Raw genomic sequence first — 12,644 nt, 5'->3', positions numbered from 1 at the left:
TTAGTTTCCTTTTGTAATAAAGTATATATCCCTATAAATGGATAGTAAAAGTTAGATATCAAATTTTTCTTTCTCGAAAATCCTCTTGTATTTTTTTTCATATTAGTGAAATTCTTCTCGTATGCCCGTGATTTATCTCTTTTCGATTTTTTGCGTAAATCTTGGTGTTATTTGTTTTCTCATATTAGTCATTTTATATATTTATTTTTGAATTCGAATAATATAACTTATTGTGATAAATAAAATTCTTACATTATACATTTACAAACCTATTGCTCTGATTCCAAATTTTAGAATAAAAAAATCATAATGTTATAACTTTGGTCGTCCAGTTTCATAATATATTTTAACATGAATTTTATGTTGCAAGCAAACAATATACGATTCTTATTTGATGTTGTGAAGCAAGACACCCATCCACCATTGCAATAACTCCATGTAAGAGCTCCCCAATTCTGAACCAATAAGCTGAGGGTTGGCTTCTCCTTGCCCAATTCGGACAAGAGTGTAGGCTTTTTTCCCAGAACGCATGATCAGTTCCTTCATCTGATGGATCATGTGAAGGTAGCCAGATGCAGAAAACTTACTGTCATTGAGAACACTCTCTGAAGCATGTTCTGATAAGTCTTACACTATGAACGAACCCTCGATTTAAACATCGAAATTCTTTAGAACGGGTTACTATCATAACCCAAGAATGACACTTGGCTTCCATAATTCGATTTCGGAAAAGGCAATCACAAGAGTGTCCTCTGCATAATAAGTTCAGGAGGAACCGACGTGAAAACCTACCTACACCAAAGTGTTCCTACTAAAATCCCAAACATATTAGCATCTTTTGCTCTCTCCACTAGATAATATCTGCAAGAAACACCGGTCACATAGTGCCAGAAAGTAACAACCGTATTGGTAGGGCATAAGGAAAACCGAGAGAATGTATCATGTAATTAACGATACGACTAAATAGAACACAATTATGGATGATGTTAGCTCAGAAAGACCAGTAAGAGAAATTCGGCGAGAGGTAACAGAATAAGCCGTGGAAGCATGAAAAGTTGAAAGGCATACCTACGCTCAAGGATCCTCTTCTGTTGCATCATATGTGACTAAAAACAAAGACCGAATTATAAACAAATAGCTTTTCATGAAGATAGAGTAGCATATCCTTCTAATTGTTAATGTGTGTACACACAGCACTAGGAAAAGCTAATTTTCCAAAAGCATCAGTAGGAGAAAAAGGGTTCAACAAGATGAAATAGAGCTTCGTTGATCAAAAGGTCTGAGAAAGTCTAGAAATAGCATGGAGAGAGGATTTCAAGCTGGTATCGCCAGACTAGCTATTGAACCAAAAATACGCAAGGATGTGAAGTCCACTGATGAAATAGAGTAGCTATTGCTCCTTCCGACTTTTAAATACTTAAAAAATTCTTATTCTTTAAATATAAAACACCTCAAACTTAATAAATTCTTATTCTTTAAATATAAAACACTTCATCATTTGATCGTAACTCCGTCCTGCCACCGTATGAATTGAAAATTACTAGTTTTAAAATAACACAATTTCAAACTACAGTTCATTGTAAATAAAAGCAAGGTAAAGATTTAGAAATAATTAATAAACATGAAATAATGTACGATTGGAAGTTTGTGAACATAAAACCCATGGAAGCAGTAATAGCATTGAAATTTTAGCACTTATACAGGTGCAAAAGTATGTCAAACACGTAGTAGTAGCATCCCCAGTTTCATGTTCCGATTCTCATGGGAACATACACCAAATTGTCTTATATTCTCAAGTTTACTGTGGGGTATAAAATGTAAAAGTCGGAAGCTGCATGAACCCCATGCAGCAATTATGTTCTCCAGCCGCTTTATCCTTACAATATGTAGCAATACATCATTTCATTTACACAGCTCAGCGCTGGAATTCTTGCAAGCTCAGACAATTTCTTTTTATTGACTATAAAACGGGTGATGAAAGAGAACGGTTAACTTCAGTTATCACGCATAACCCTTTCCGAATCACGCCAACCCCACTTCTCTAAACCCCATTTTACCCACTTTTCTCCGACGCCTTACCCAAGGATGTGAAGTTCAATCTGCGAATCACAAAGGAAATGGCAAGGCTCAATTGTGATATAGCAAACAACTGAGAGTTATAGATTTACCAAACGAACTCAATTGCAATTTACCTTATTAGTGGCTTCCTCTGGACCACAGGTGCAACCGGAATTGATGGCATTGCAGTAAGTTCTGTAGGCTGCAAGTGAAAACTAGTAATAGTCAGAACATTATCAATCCTTCGTAAAAACAAAAATCAAAATTCAATCTTGTGAACATTCTGAGATTCCCAAAGAGGTAAAGCAATATTTACATGGTATGATAATCTTGGTTTTGGTTGAATTATCATTTATTTTTTTTATAGAAGTTGAATTATCATTTATAATTGCATATTTTAAATAACTAGTCAACTCATTGTCCCAAACATTGTTCAAAGGAATCTTCGTATAGCAACCTTAAGAAATCAATGTAGCCATTCTTATGAGATGACATCCAACAAGTATGGTGTTCGAACGCCAACATCTACAACTATACCCTATCTCCAGGCTGCGACCATATTTGTGCCCCAAAAAATATGGTTATACATAGTAGTTGAGATATCAGAGCCTCCTCATGCCCAAAAAGGCTTTATAATTATAAAGGGCGGGAAGAAATTTTTGTTTTCAGGCACAATGGTACACTTGACAGTAAACAAGGAGCAGTGCTCAAGTAAATATAAGCAAGAGAATCATATTCAAGATATCTAGCAATGTAGATAAAGTTGATAGAAATTAGTAATGATTAAGAAAGGAAGCAGGACGAACCTCTAACTCTTCAATACCACCACTAGCATGTAAATTAAGGGAAGGACCGGCTCCATCACTTGATAATACTGGTGATGCTCCTGCCGAATCCGACACTGAAGACTGCAGAGGGCCATTATTAGTATTCCCCACAGAGACTATTGGGTTCCTAAATTCTAAATCTTCAAGCTCTTCAGGTTCCTCCAAAGCTTGGTGGGAGACATATGGACCAGACATTATTTGCTCGATGGCCAAGTTCTCTGCCTCTATAGAACTTTCATCATAGGTAGTAACATGCAAACCCTTATGTCCATCAACCTCACCGTTATGGGAAGAAAGTTGTTCCATACTAAGATTTTTTGAGCCATTCATCATATTGCTCTCAGCATTTCCCTTTGTTTGTTCAACTGATCCTGTTGCATCTAGATACTCACCCTTTGTGGAACAAGAACTCACAATGCTAGCAAGACAACCAACTTGAACTTCCGGACTAGAAGATGGCACAGCAATAACACATTTTCCGTTTTTCGATTGAGCATCTGCATTGTCTTCTACCCTCTTCCTCTTCTTTCCATCAACCTGTCCAACTGCAACTCCTTTAACTTCACTCGACTTGTCTGATCCAGCATGTAGAGAAACGTTTGCATCCGATAACCTTCTACTATCCCAGGTCGTTTTAGATGGACGGGAAGGGCGGACACCACCAGGAAATACGAAGCTAGGTATGTTTCTACGTTTTACATGGGATACACGGATCTCCATTCCAGACTTCCGCAAAGTGTACGCATTAACAGTGTGTTTAAACTCCTCTACAGTTAACCTTATATCAAATTGTTCACTTCCATTTACTGGAACTCCTTGTTTGCGTTGCAAACCCATAAAGTAACTGCAATGGAAGGGCCTAGATTTGTCTTGAAAATCACCAGGATGTGGGTGGCACTGAAGCATGTTATACGTGTGCCTTTCAATCTAGATTTAAAAATAAACAATTGAAAAAGAATTACAATAGTTTAGAAGCATCAAAAAAATAATATCAGATAGGGCATTGAACACCAATTCAGAATTTTATAAGAGGTAAGTTGGGAAATTTTCAAGAGGGTATATCTAGAACTCTAGTAATATGTCCCCTCTTGTACAAAACGAATATAATTTTCACCTTCAATGTGAGTTGACGGAGACGGGACTCAACCCAGCCTTTCCATTTTCTTAAATCATCATCATTTTCGGCAGAGATGTCTATTTCTAGATAATTCTTATATGCATCAAAGAATGCATAAGCCTCAAAAAGGGTATCCCAGTCAGCTTCGTTTGCCTCCATAGCCTGCAAGCACTAAAAATGTTAACAGCAAGTTCAAAGACAAAACAATATGAAATATAGAAATTATTGAACAAGGTATGAAGAAAATCAAACAATCAAGTTTTATTGTCCTTCTGGAAACAAAAATTGGACAGTGAAGGATTTTGAGTTCAGCTTTGAACAAGTTCTTAGATGGGAAGCCATTCAAAAGTGCACGGACTTATATATGAACCAAACCTGCCTATACATTTACAAGTTTAGATGTTAAACTTTCAAATGTTGTCTTTGATTATGTACATCCCAGAAAAACTACTTGGGCCAGGAATTGGAGGAATCCAGCCATTAAACTTATTCCACCTAGTTCACAATCCGAACACAAGCCATTAAAAGACTTAAATTTGTTTAAATAGTGGGTAATACTTAATTATGCAAACAAGAGGCCCAAACCCCAATCCTATTTTTCCAACGAAACTTTAAAGTCAATCATAAATTGAGGTCTTAACTTTCACTAAGAAGTTGATTATCTTCCACTTACATTGAAATAATTCAACAATCATGAGTGCTCAAAAAATATATGGCAAAGAAAGACGCAACAAGATTATGAATCCACCTAGAAACCGCTTTGAATTTCAAACAACTTTGAGCAGTAGGTCCCAAACCCCAGAGTCAGCTCTAATGGAAAGGAGTTATTGCTATGATGAAAACTCAAAAGTTCTTACAAATGCATCACATCAGCTGGCATTGCCTTTTCCAAATCAATTGCTTAAAAGTTGATGTAAGTGGACACATTTGTACATAAAATATACAAGACTTTTTTCTGATATAAGATCAGTATCTTGACTTCCCCTCATGTTCTTATCTCTATTCTCTCACTCTCTCCTCTTTCCACCCTTTCACACCAACATTTCTCTTATTACATCTTGGTATCAAGATGCATAACTCATACTCTCCAATACAGTCCCCAAACTCAAAACCTCAACATCTTTCCACTTGAAACAAACATCGCCATTTCTTCTCTCCTCAGACTCTCCCTTATCACCTTATTCATGCCAAAAAAAACTTGAAGATGTAAGAAAGTTTTTTGTTTGCTTTTGGGGTTTGTTGGGGAGGAAAACAGAACTACTTTGCGGGAGATGACATTATACTAATGAAAATAAAACAAGTTGCCATTAACAGATTTGACATGAACCATAACATCATACCTCACAAATTTCACCACCCCTCTGAAATTCATCTGTCATGATTCTCAAAGTACTTGAGGACACATTGTAACTAGAATTCATGGAAGGATAAGCAGGGGTAATTATTGGCATCAAATGATATCTATCTTTTGGGTATTTTCTGGGATCCCAAACTTGAAGACCAAGAGACCTTTCCTCGATTGGACAAAGCAAGACTGGATTTGGCCAACGCCACTGAGTATAAACCCTAAAAAATCGAGAAACTAACATATTGGGCAAAGCATTAGGGTATAGCTGGCATATACGAGCAACAAGCAATGCCCAATTTATACCACCAAGAAAACCAGCAACCTGCCAAAAAAATTACTTGTTCTGTTAAGGTAAGACTAAGAGTAAGGTGATCTAGAGCATAATCTTGCCAATACAAACAACATCTCATACATTAGAATAGACACCACGACGTTTTCCCCAAAACCTCATGCATCTCAAAGTTGTCCGGAAATTCTGCAAGTCGTGTAACAGAACATAATCAAAGTCAAGAATCGCCGGGCAAGAAAAGATCTGTATGCTTAAGATACACAAAGTGAACCAAAACCTGAATATTTGGAACCAAACGTAAAATTTGGTCAGTGACTCTGCAACCATTAAGACTACGAACTGTCTGCTCATCTGTATTTTGTAATATAGAGTCTTGCAAAATATCCAAGTCCTGCACAAGAAATCAACACAAGCTATGAGAATTTTCACATGCATCTCAATTTTTTTAATAAAATAAGAGTTACAATGTAATGACTTTTAAATGAAGAACTAAATCACTAAAAGTCATCTCTCCCTAGACCATAGCCAAAGGTGGGTAAAAACAGCTCCAGTTCACCCTCAGAGTACCTCAAGTGCACATCTCTAAAAACGATTATTACATATTCAAATGCTATCCAAATTTAAAGGTGGTTACAATCCAATATTCTAAGTTGTTCTTTTTATTGTGTTGGAGAGTGTATATTATTCATTGCATGATCACGAATGTTTTTCATCGGATGGCCCACTAATTCTTGATATAAAAAATCAAACAATTCTAACAATTTACATAAGCTGCCAAAACATTCGTTACACTTTCTGTTTGCCCTATCTAACTTACTACAGACATTAAAATGTCTCCAACTTATTACAGCTAACCTCATGTAGGTAACGGCTTCTGTAGGTTACCTAATTCTGAAAACTGATATGGAAAATCAGGTCCAATTCAAAGCTGGAACTGAACTTTTGGGTAACAAAGGAAAACTTTTTCTTCATAGCCACTGGCATCAACAATAAAGTGGAATTAACTGCTTTTCCTTTTGAACTTAAAAAATAAGTCCTAAATTGAGATTATTGATAATTTTATACTTAGATAATCGAGCCAACATAAATTACATACCATAGGCACATCCCTTGTGGTAGAATTTGTTCAATAAAATACATAATGGTATTAACCTGAGGCTTTCTTTTGATTCAGTACCACAACCAAACCTGCAAGCTGAAGCAAACTCTAAACTACAAGGAGACCTAATCAAATTCCTCCATAACTAATTAAACTGCTTCTATTATAGTTATGATAACTCCTACGTTCACTAAGAAGAAGGAAAAGCAAGCCAAAGAAACCAAGTAAATTACATGTGGAGAAGAAAATCTAATGGTGACCACGAAGAGGAGATGACTTATAATTCTCCATGAAGAACTGAATGTCATCATTCATAAACTAAAATACTGACATAACTCATATAATAGTGACTCCACTCATGCAACCAACCTGACATTGCCTCCACAAAGTAAAGGCCCAAATTGCTCTAAGCCTCTAACTATAAACTTCAGGGGAACTAGAATAAAAACAGCTTCATCAGTGAGCTAAATCTTCTTCTAAATAGAAGGTAATAAAATAGAGTAGATGATAATTAAAGGCAGACACAAGATAAACCGGTACATACTTCAGGAATATCCCAAAGTGAGAGTCTTGCATAGAGAAGATCTATGGAAATTCCTTTGAATTTGAATCCCATGACTGGGACATGAGCATCAGGCACTGGGTGCAATTCCGACACTTCAGGCATCTCTGATAGCATCTTGTGCAGTTCACCAAAGAAATCGTCCTACATCCAAACATATTTGAGCATTTTTTTAAAGTTTGTCAATCAAAGCCAAAGCTTTCTCAATATAAAAAAAAAACTGATGCACATAGGCAGTGAAAGATCTGATCGCACTTCTCGTGTTGCATATCTAGGTCCCACACAAAGGGTATCTATATCTGCACCAGGTCCATGTACCTGTTTTCAAAAAGAACACAAATGAAACCCTGAAAAATTAGAACTCCAAATTCAAAAAAGAAGTTAGAGAAACCATGTATATGACGATATTATTATGAAAAAGCATAAAAATCAAGCTCAAAGCGGTACAGACATTAATCAATTGAAAACCTTACACTCCAAAAATTGGATTATAGAACAGCAAATTCTAGACACGGATTTGTCTCCTTTCTTGAAAAAGAAATGAGAAACCAAGATGAAATGTCCTATTCCAGTCATATTGGAGAAACTTAAGTAAAACAAGACAAGATCGTAGCATATTCTAGAATCTAGATCAGACCAAATTAGAACACACATGATACCACTACTATGTAGGTATGTCTAACATTACAATTTTGCACTGGAATAAAGTAAAACCCTAAACAGAAATAGCTGAAAATGTACTTCCACAAAATCCTGTATTGTTTCAAAAATGAAATAGATAGGAGCGCAAGCAAGTACGCTGCATAAAGTACTTTCTTGCCCTTAAAGTTAGACCCAAGCTGAAACAGCTAGTTCAAAGTGGCATCCACCAAGTATTCCCAAGATAGACGGCATTAGCTAGGAATATATAACCAAACATGACAAGCATAATTTTGCAGAAATTTAGACCGTACAAGGTCATATCAATAGTGGCTTGAAGGTAATACAGGAGTACTATGTGTTATCACTTATCCCACGCTAATTCATTACAAAACTTTAGATAAATTAATCCTCATGCATTCTCTTTATAACTTACAGGATTGCAACCAAAGCGAAAATTAAAGACAAATACACAGAAGCAAGGACATGTAGAAATGAGTCATACCCCTAGTCGATAAGAACCAAAGGTGAATATCTTAGCATTTGCTTCTTGAACTAGTTGCTCATTCAAACCTTTGGCACGGACAATTGCTTTAACCCATTTCTTCACAATCTGTTCAAGTTAACAACATCAGCATTAATCACTAGAACCCAAAAACACAAACCCACATTCTATTAGTCAAGCAAGAAATAGTAAGTACCGTACCAAGTCATTAAACTCAAATTCTTAAGAGAAAGTCAAGTAAAAGACTACAAACCTACCCGGTCAAGCTTCCCAAGTACTTCCTCACGTCTACAAGACTCCTCTGGACTCTCATATAATCCCACATCTTGCAAATACTAAAGGTCCAGAATTCCAAACAACCAAATTTCAGAATAGTCTCAAAATAACTTCAAAAAGAATAAATACTGCACAACTACAACAGTGAAAGTACAGTTTAAAAGGAAACCTTCTCGAGCTCTCGGGTTTTAATCACATCATAGTCAGTCGGTCCTCCCAACGAAATAGGTTCCGTGATGCCCAACCTTTGCCCACTGGTTTGATTTCCCAATACATGACTCCCCATTTTTTTTCTTAATTTTTATATTTTTTTCCTTTTTTTCCTCTCACACTCGAGTCTCACTGCTTTTTTTTCTGGCAACAAAATTAGAATTTATCAAAATTTTATTGATAACATTTTCTACAAAGACAATTTTGTTTTTCTTTTCTTCCTAAGATATATAAACATAATAATAAGTGCAGAGGTGAGAATCAAATTATTGCTGATTGTAGCGTATTGGAGAGGATACAAAACAAAACTGAAACTGAAATTACAGAATAAAAAAGCTAATCCTTCTTCTTCTTCTTTTTCCTTATAATAAGACTATAAAGGAAAGCTTACAACATCAAAATTGGGGGTTCTGATTGGAAACCTAAAGCAGGCACAAAACCCAAAAACAAAATACAATTAGAAATTCGAACTCTCGAGAACTTTGAGGTCTCTTCCCTGTGTTGATGACGATGCCTATGGTGAAGTTAACGTTGCTATTCTCCGTTGGTCATGGCGATCGAAGAAGAAGAAAAATAAACCCCAAAAGCCTCCGATAGGAAATATGAATGGACCCTGAAAAAACCAATTAAAAGGGAAATGAAATCAGAGAAAAAATGGGATTACGATGAGGAACATTTTCGAGAGTGAGGAGAATGTTTACAGGGGTTTCGTGACTGTTGAAATGGTTTGCTTTTCTCTTGTATAGGGGAAAGAGGGATACGACTTGGGCCTTATCTTTCCTTCTAAACAGCTGATAGTGGGCGTGACTGACGGTGGATAAAATCAAGGGGGCGTTTGACTCGAAATGTTATTCTCATATTCATTCGAAGTTATTAATCATTTAATAATAAATATTTATATTTATAGGGTTCGAATTTAAAATTTTAAAGAATAATTATTATTATTTTACCACCGAATATCACACCGCTCGTGCCCTTTATTTCTTTTAATCACGTCATGCAAGGAGTATTTTCAAAGGAACTTTTATACAATGTGTCTTTACTTTATGCAATAAAAAATAATAATTCAAGAAACAATAAAAAATATGTGTTATTTTTTATATTTGGATTTAGAAAAAAAGTCCATTTCATGTGAGTGAAAATTCTCTAGTAAAAAAAAAGTTAAAGCCCAAAAGGCCTAAGCAAGGGCCAAAGCTTTCGTTTGAATTATTACTCTCCATTTTCCACCCTTCCAGAACACTCTCCTTTTTCTATATTTTCCCTCTCTTTTCTCGGTTCTTCTAGGGTTTTTCATTTCTGATCCACCCCATCATTTCCAATCCTCAGCTTCCATCCAAGACGAATCCAGAAATGGCCGCCGTAACTGCAGCCCCCCCGCGCTCTTCCAAGACGGAGTCCTATGTGGACAACAAGCGCAAAGAAGACATCCGCCAAGCCAACATCAAAGCAGCCCGATCCGTGGCTGAAGCCGTCCGAACCAGCTTAGGACCCAAAGGTATGGACAAAATGATCTCATCCGCCAACGGCGAAGTCATCATTACCAACGACGGTGCCACCATCTTAAACAAGATGGAAGTCCTGCAACCCGCCGCTAAAATGCTCGTCGAACTCTCCAAATCTCAGGATGCCGCCGCCGGTGACGGTACCACCACAGTCGTCGTCATCGCTGGCGCCCTCCTTAAGCAATGTCTCACACTTCTCTCCCATGGTATTCACCCCACTGTTATATCCGATTCTCTCCACAAGGCTTCGACAAAAGCGGTCGATGTTCTAACTGCCATGGCCGTTCCCCTCGAGCTCTCCGACCGCGAATCGTTAATCAAATCCGCTAGTACTTCGTTGAACAGTAAGGTTGTTAGCCAATACTCAACTCTTCTGGCTCCGCTTGCCGTTGATTCTGTTCTCTCAGTCGTTGATCCAGCAAAGCCGGATATGGTTGATTTAAGAGACATCAAGATTGTGAAAAAGCTTGGGGGAACAGTGGACGATACGCAGTTGGTGAAAGGGTTGGTTTTCGATAAGAAAGCGAGCCATGCAGCTGGAGGGCCGACCAGAATGGAAAACGCCAAAATTGCGGTAATTCAGTTTCAGATTTCCCCTCCTAAGACTGATATTGAACAGAGTATTGTAGTTTCTGATTATACTCAAATGGATAGGATATTGAAAGAGGAAAGGAATTATATTTTGGGTATGATTAAGAAGATTAAGGCCACTGGCTGTAATGTTTTGCTGATTCAAAAGAGTATTTTGAGGGATGCAGTCACAGATTTGTCGTTGCATTATTTGGCTAAAGCAAAGATTATGGTTATTAAGGATGTTGAGAGGGATGATATTGAGTTTATTACCAAGACTTTGAACTGCTTGCCTATTGCTAATATTGAGCATTTTCGAGCTGAGAAGTTGGGGCATGCGGATCTTGTTGAGGAGGTTTCGCTTGGGGATGCAAAGATTGTTAAGGTTACTGGGATTAAAGATATGGGAAGAACAACTACTGTTTTGGTTAGGGGTTCGAATCAGTTGGTACTTGACGAGGCTGAGAGAAGTTTGCATGATGCTTTATGTGTGGTTAGGTGTTTAGTGAGTAAGAGGTTTTTGATTGCAGGTGGTGGTGCTCCGGAGATCGAGTTGTCGAGGCAGCTTGGTGCTTGGTCTAAAGTGTTGCATGGGATGGAGGGGTATTGTGTGAGGTCTTTTGCTGAGGCACTTGAAGTCATTCCTTACACATTGGCTGAGAATGCTGGGTTGAACCCTATTGCTATCGTGACTGAACTGAGGAATCGCCATGCTCAAGGGGAGATCAATGCCGGGATCAATGTAAGGAAGGGACAGATCACTAACATCTTGGAGGAGAATGTTGTGCAACCACTGCTTGTAAGCACAAGTGCGATTACACTGGCAACAGAGTGTGTGAGGATGATTTTGAAGATTGATGATATCGTGAATGTCAGGTAGTTTTCTGCATCAGATGATGAAATGTGTTTGAGTGATCCGATTTAATGCTCTTTTTTCTCCTAGTATGACTATGTTTCAAGTTTCTTTGTTGGCTATCTACCACCAAATGTTTGTTTATTTCAGGCAGTTTTCTGCATTGGACTATAAAATGTGTTCTTTGTATTATCGGATTTAGTGCTTTTGTTTCCTTATAGTACCGACTATGTTTTAAATTTCGGAGTTGGCTATATACTACCACGAATTTGCTTGTTTTTAACAATGATATTTTGTGGCGCCGTTTTCCATAAGAGCTTTGTTTGTCTACTCTTCATCTATTTGATTGGATTACTTCCCTTGAATGGGAATCGAGTGTTATCAAATTGGCTTTGTTGCTTTTAACATGTTTTTATTAGTTTTAGTTACAATGAATTGTTCTACTTGGAAGAAGTAGAACATAGCAAATCAGGATAGTTTAGGGGAAAACTTTTGGAACTAGAATCCACTCTGATACGTGCTTCAATTATGTGTAGTGGTTAGAGTGTAGATACAAGGGTCTTCAAGGGTAATATTGGGTTATAACATGCAAAGTTCCTAGTGCAAAAGTAAAGCTTGGCTGTTGTAGTTTTAATGGTTAATGTGATATGCAGTATCTCTCTTTTCCTCTTCTATCTTCATCAACCTTTTCTTTCCCACATTTCCCTTCTTAATCCATGATTCTCAATTGTAAATATTTTGGTTCACTTCGCTCTCATGCAGGAGCTTTATTTCCTTGGTTGAAACTCA

General features: G+C 37.2%; 2 protein-coding genes across 3 annotated transcripts; one reads left to right on the top strand and one right to left on the bottom strand.

Annotated features, from left to right (window-relative positions):
* Positions 1-1,665: 1,665 nt before the first annotated feature.
* Positions 1,666-9,671, bottom strand: LOC120204596 (nuclear poly(A) polymerase 1-like). Of its 2 annotated transcripts, none has more exons than XM_039204659.1 (12): positions 8,890-9,671; positions 8,702-8,779; positions 8,445-8,552; positions 7,556-7,618; positions 7,283-7,444; positions 5,917-6,030; positions 5,759-5,825; positions 5,343-5,668; positions 4,000-4,164; positions 2,865-3,812; positions 2,193-2,260; positions 1,666-2,099 (listed from the first exon to the last, which is right to left on the bottom strand). In XM_039204659.1, exons 1-12 carry the CDS (start codon positions 9,004-9,006, stop codon positions 2,054-2,056), a joined length of 2,262 nt encoding a protein of 753 aa, XP_039060590.1. In that variant the 5' UTR covers positions 9,007-9,671; the 3' UTR covers positions 1,666-2,053. The 2 variants fall into 2 exon arrangements, with proteins under 2 accessions (XP_039060590.1, XP_039060589.1); XM_039204658.1 differs by having other exon boundaries at positions 5,343-5,672; positions 5,763-5,825; positions 8,890-9,667.
* A 511-nt stretch (positions 9,672-10,182) lies between these two features.
* On the top strand, positions 10,183-12,135 carry LOC120204595 (T-complex protein 1 subunit delta-like). The gene has a single exon (XM_039204657.1). The coding sequence runs from the start codon at positions 10,281-10,283 to the stop codon at positions 11,880-11,882; it is 1,602 nt and encodes a 533-aa protein (XP_039060588.1). The 5' UTR covers positions 10,183-10,280; the 3' UTR covers positions 11,883-12,135.
* The last annotated feature ends 509 nt before the right edge of the window (positions 12,136-12,644 follow it).

The sequence above is a fragment of the Hibiscus syriacus genome, unplaced genomic scaffold (genome assembly GCF_006381635.1).
Source record: "Hibiscus syriacus cultivar Baekdansim isolate YM2019G1 unplaced genomic scaffold, ASM638163v2 tig00011079_pilon, whole genome shotgun sequence".
NCBI lineage: Eukaryota > Viridiplantae > Streptophyta > Magnoliopsida > Malvales > Malvaceae > Hibiscus > Hibiscus syriacus.
This window is presented reverse-complemented; position numbering and strand designations above follow the sequence as displayed.

What these genes read in the sequence shown, in the direction of transcription:
- LOC120204596 (XM_039204659.1), bottom strand. Translation starts at nt 9,006, where the DNA reads ATGGGGAGTCATGTATTGGGAAATCAAACCAGTGGGCAAAGGTTGGGC. An exon ending in AAACCCGAGAGCTCGAGAAG is followed by an intron (nt 8,780 to 8,889) that starts GTTTCCTTTTAA and finishes CTGGACCTTTAG; the next exon opens with TATTTGCAAGATGTGGGATT. An exon ending in CAGAGGAAGCCACTAATAAG is followed by an intron (nt 2,100 to 2,192) that starts GTAAATTGCAAT and finishes TGTGATTCGCAG; the next exon opens with ATTGAACTTCACATCCTTGG.
- LOC120204595 (XM_039204657.1), top strand. Translation starts at nt 10,281, where the DNA reads ATGGCCGCCGTAACTGCAGCCCCCCCGCGCTCTTCCAAGACGGAGTCC.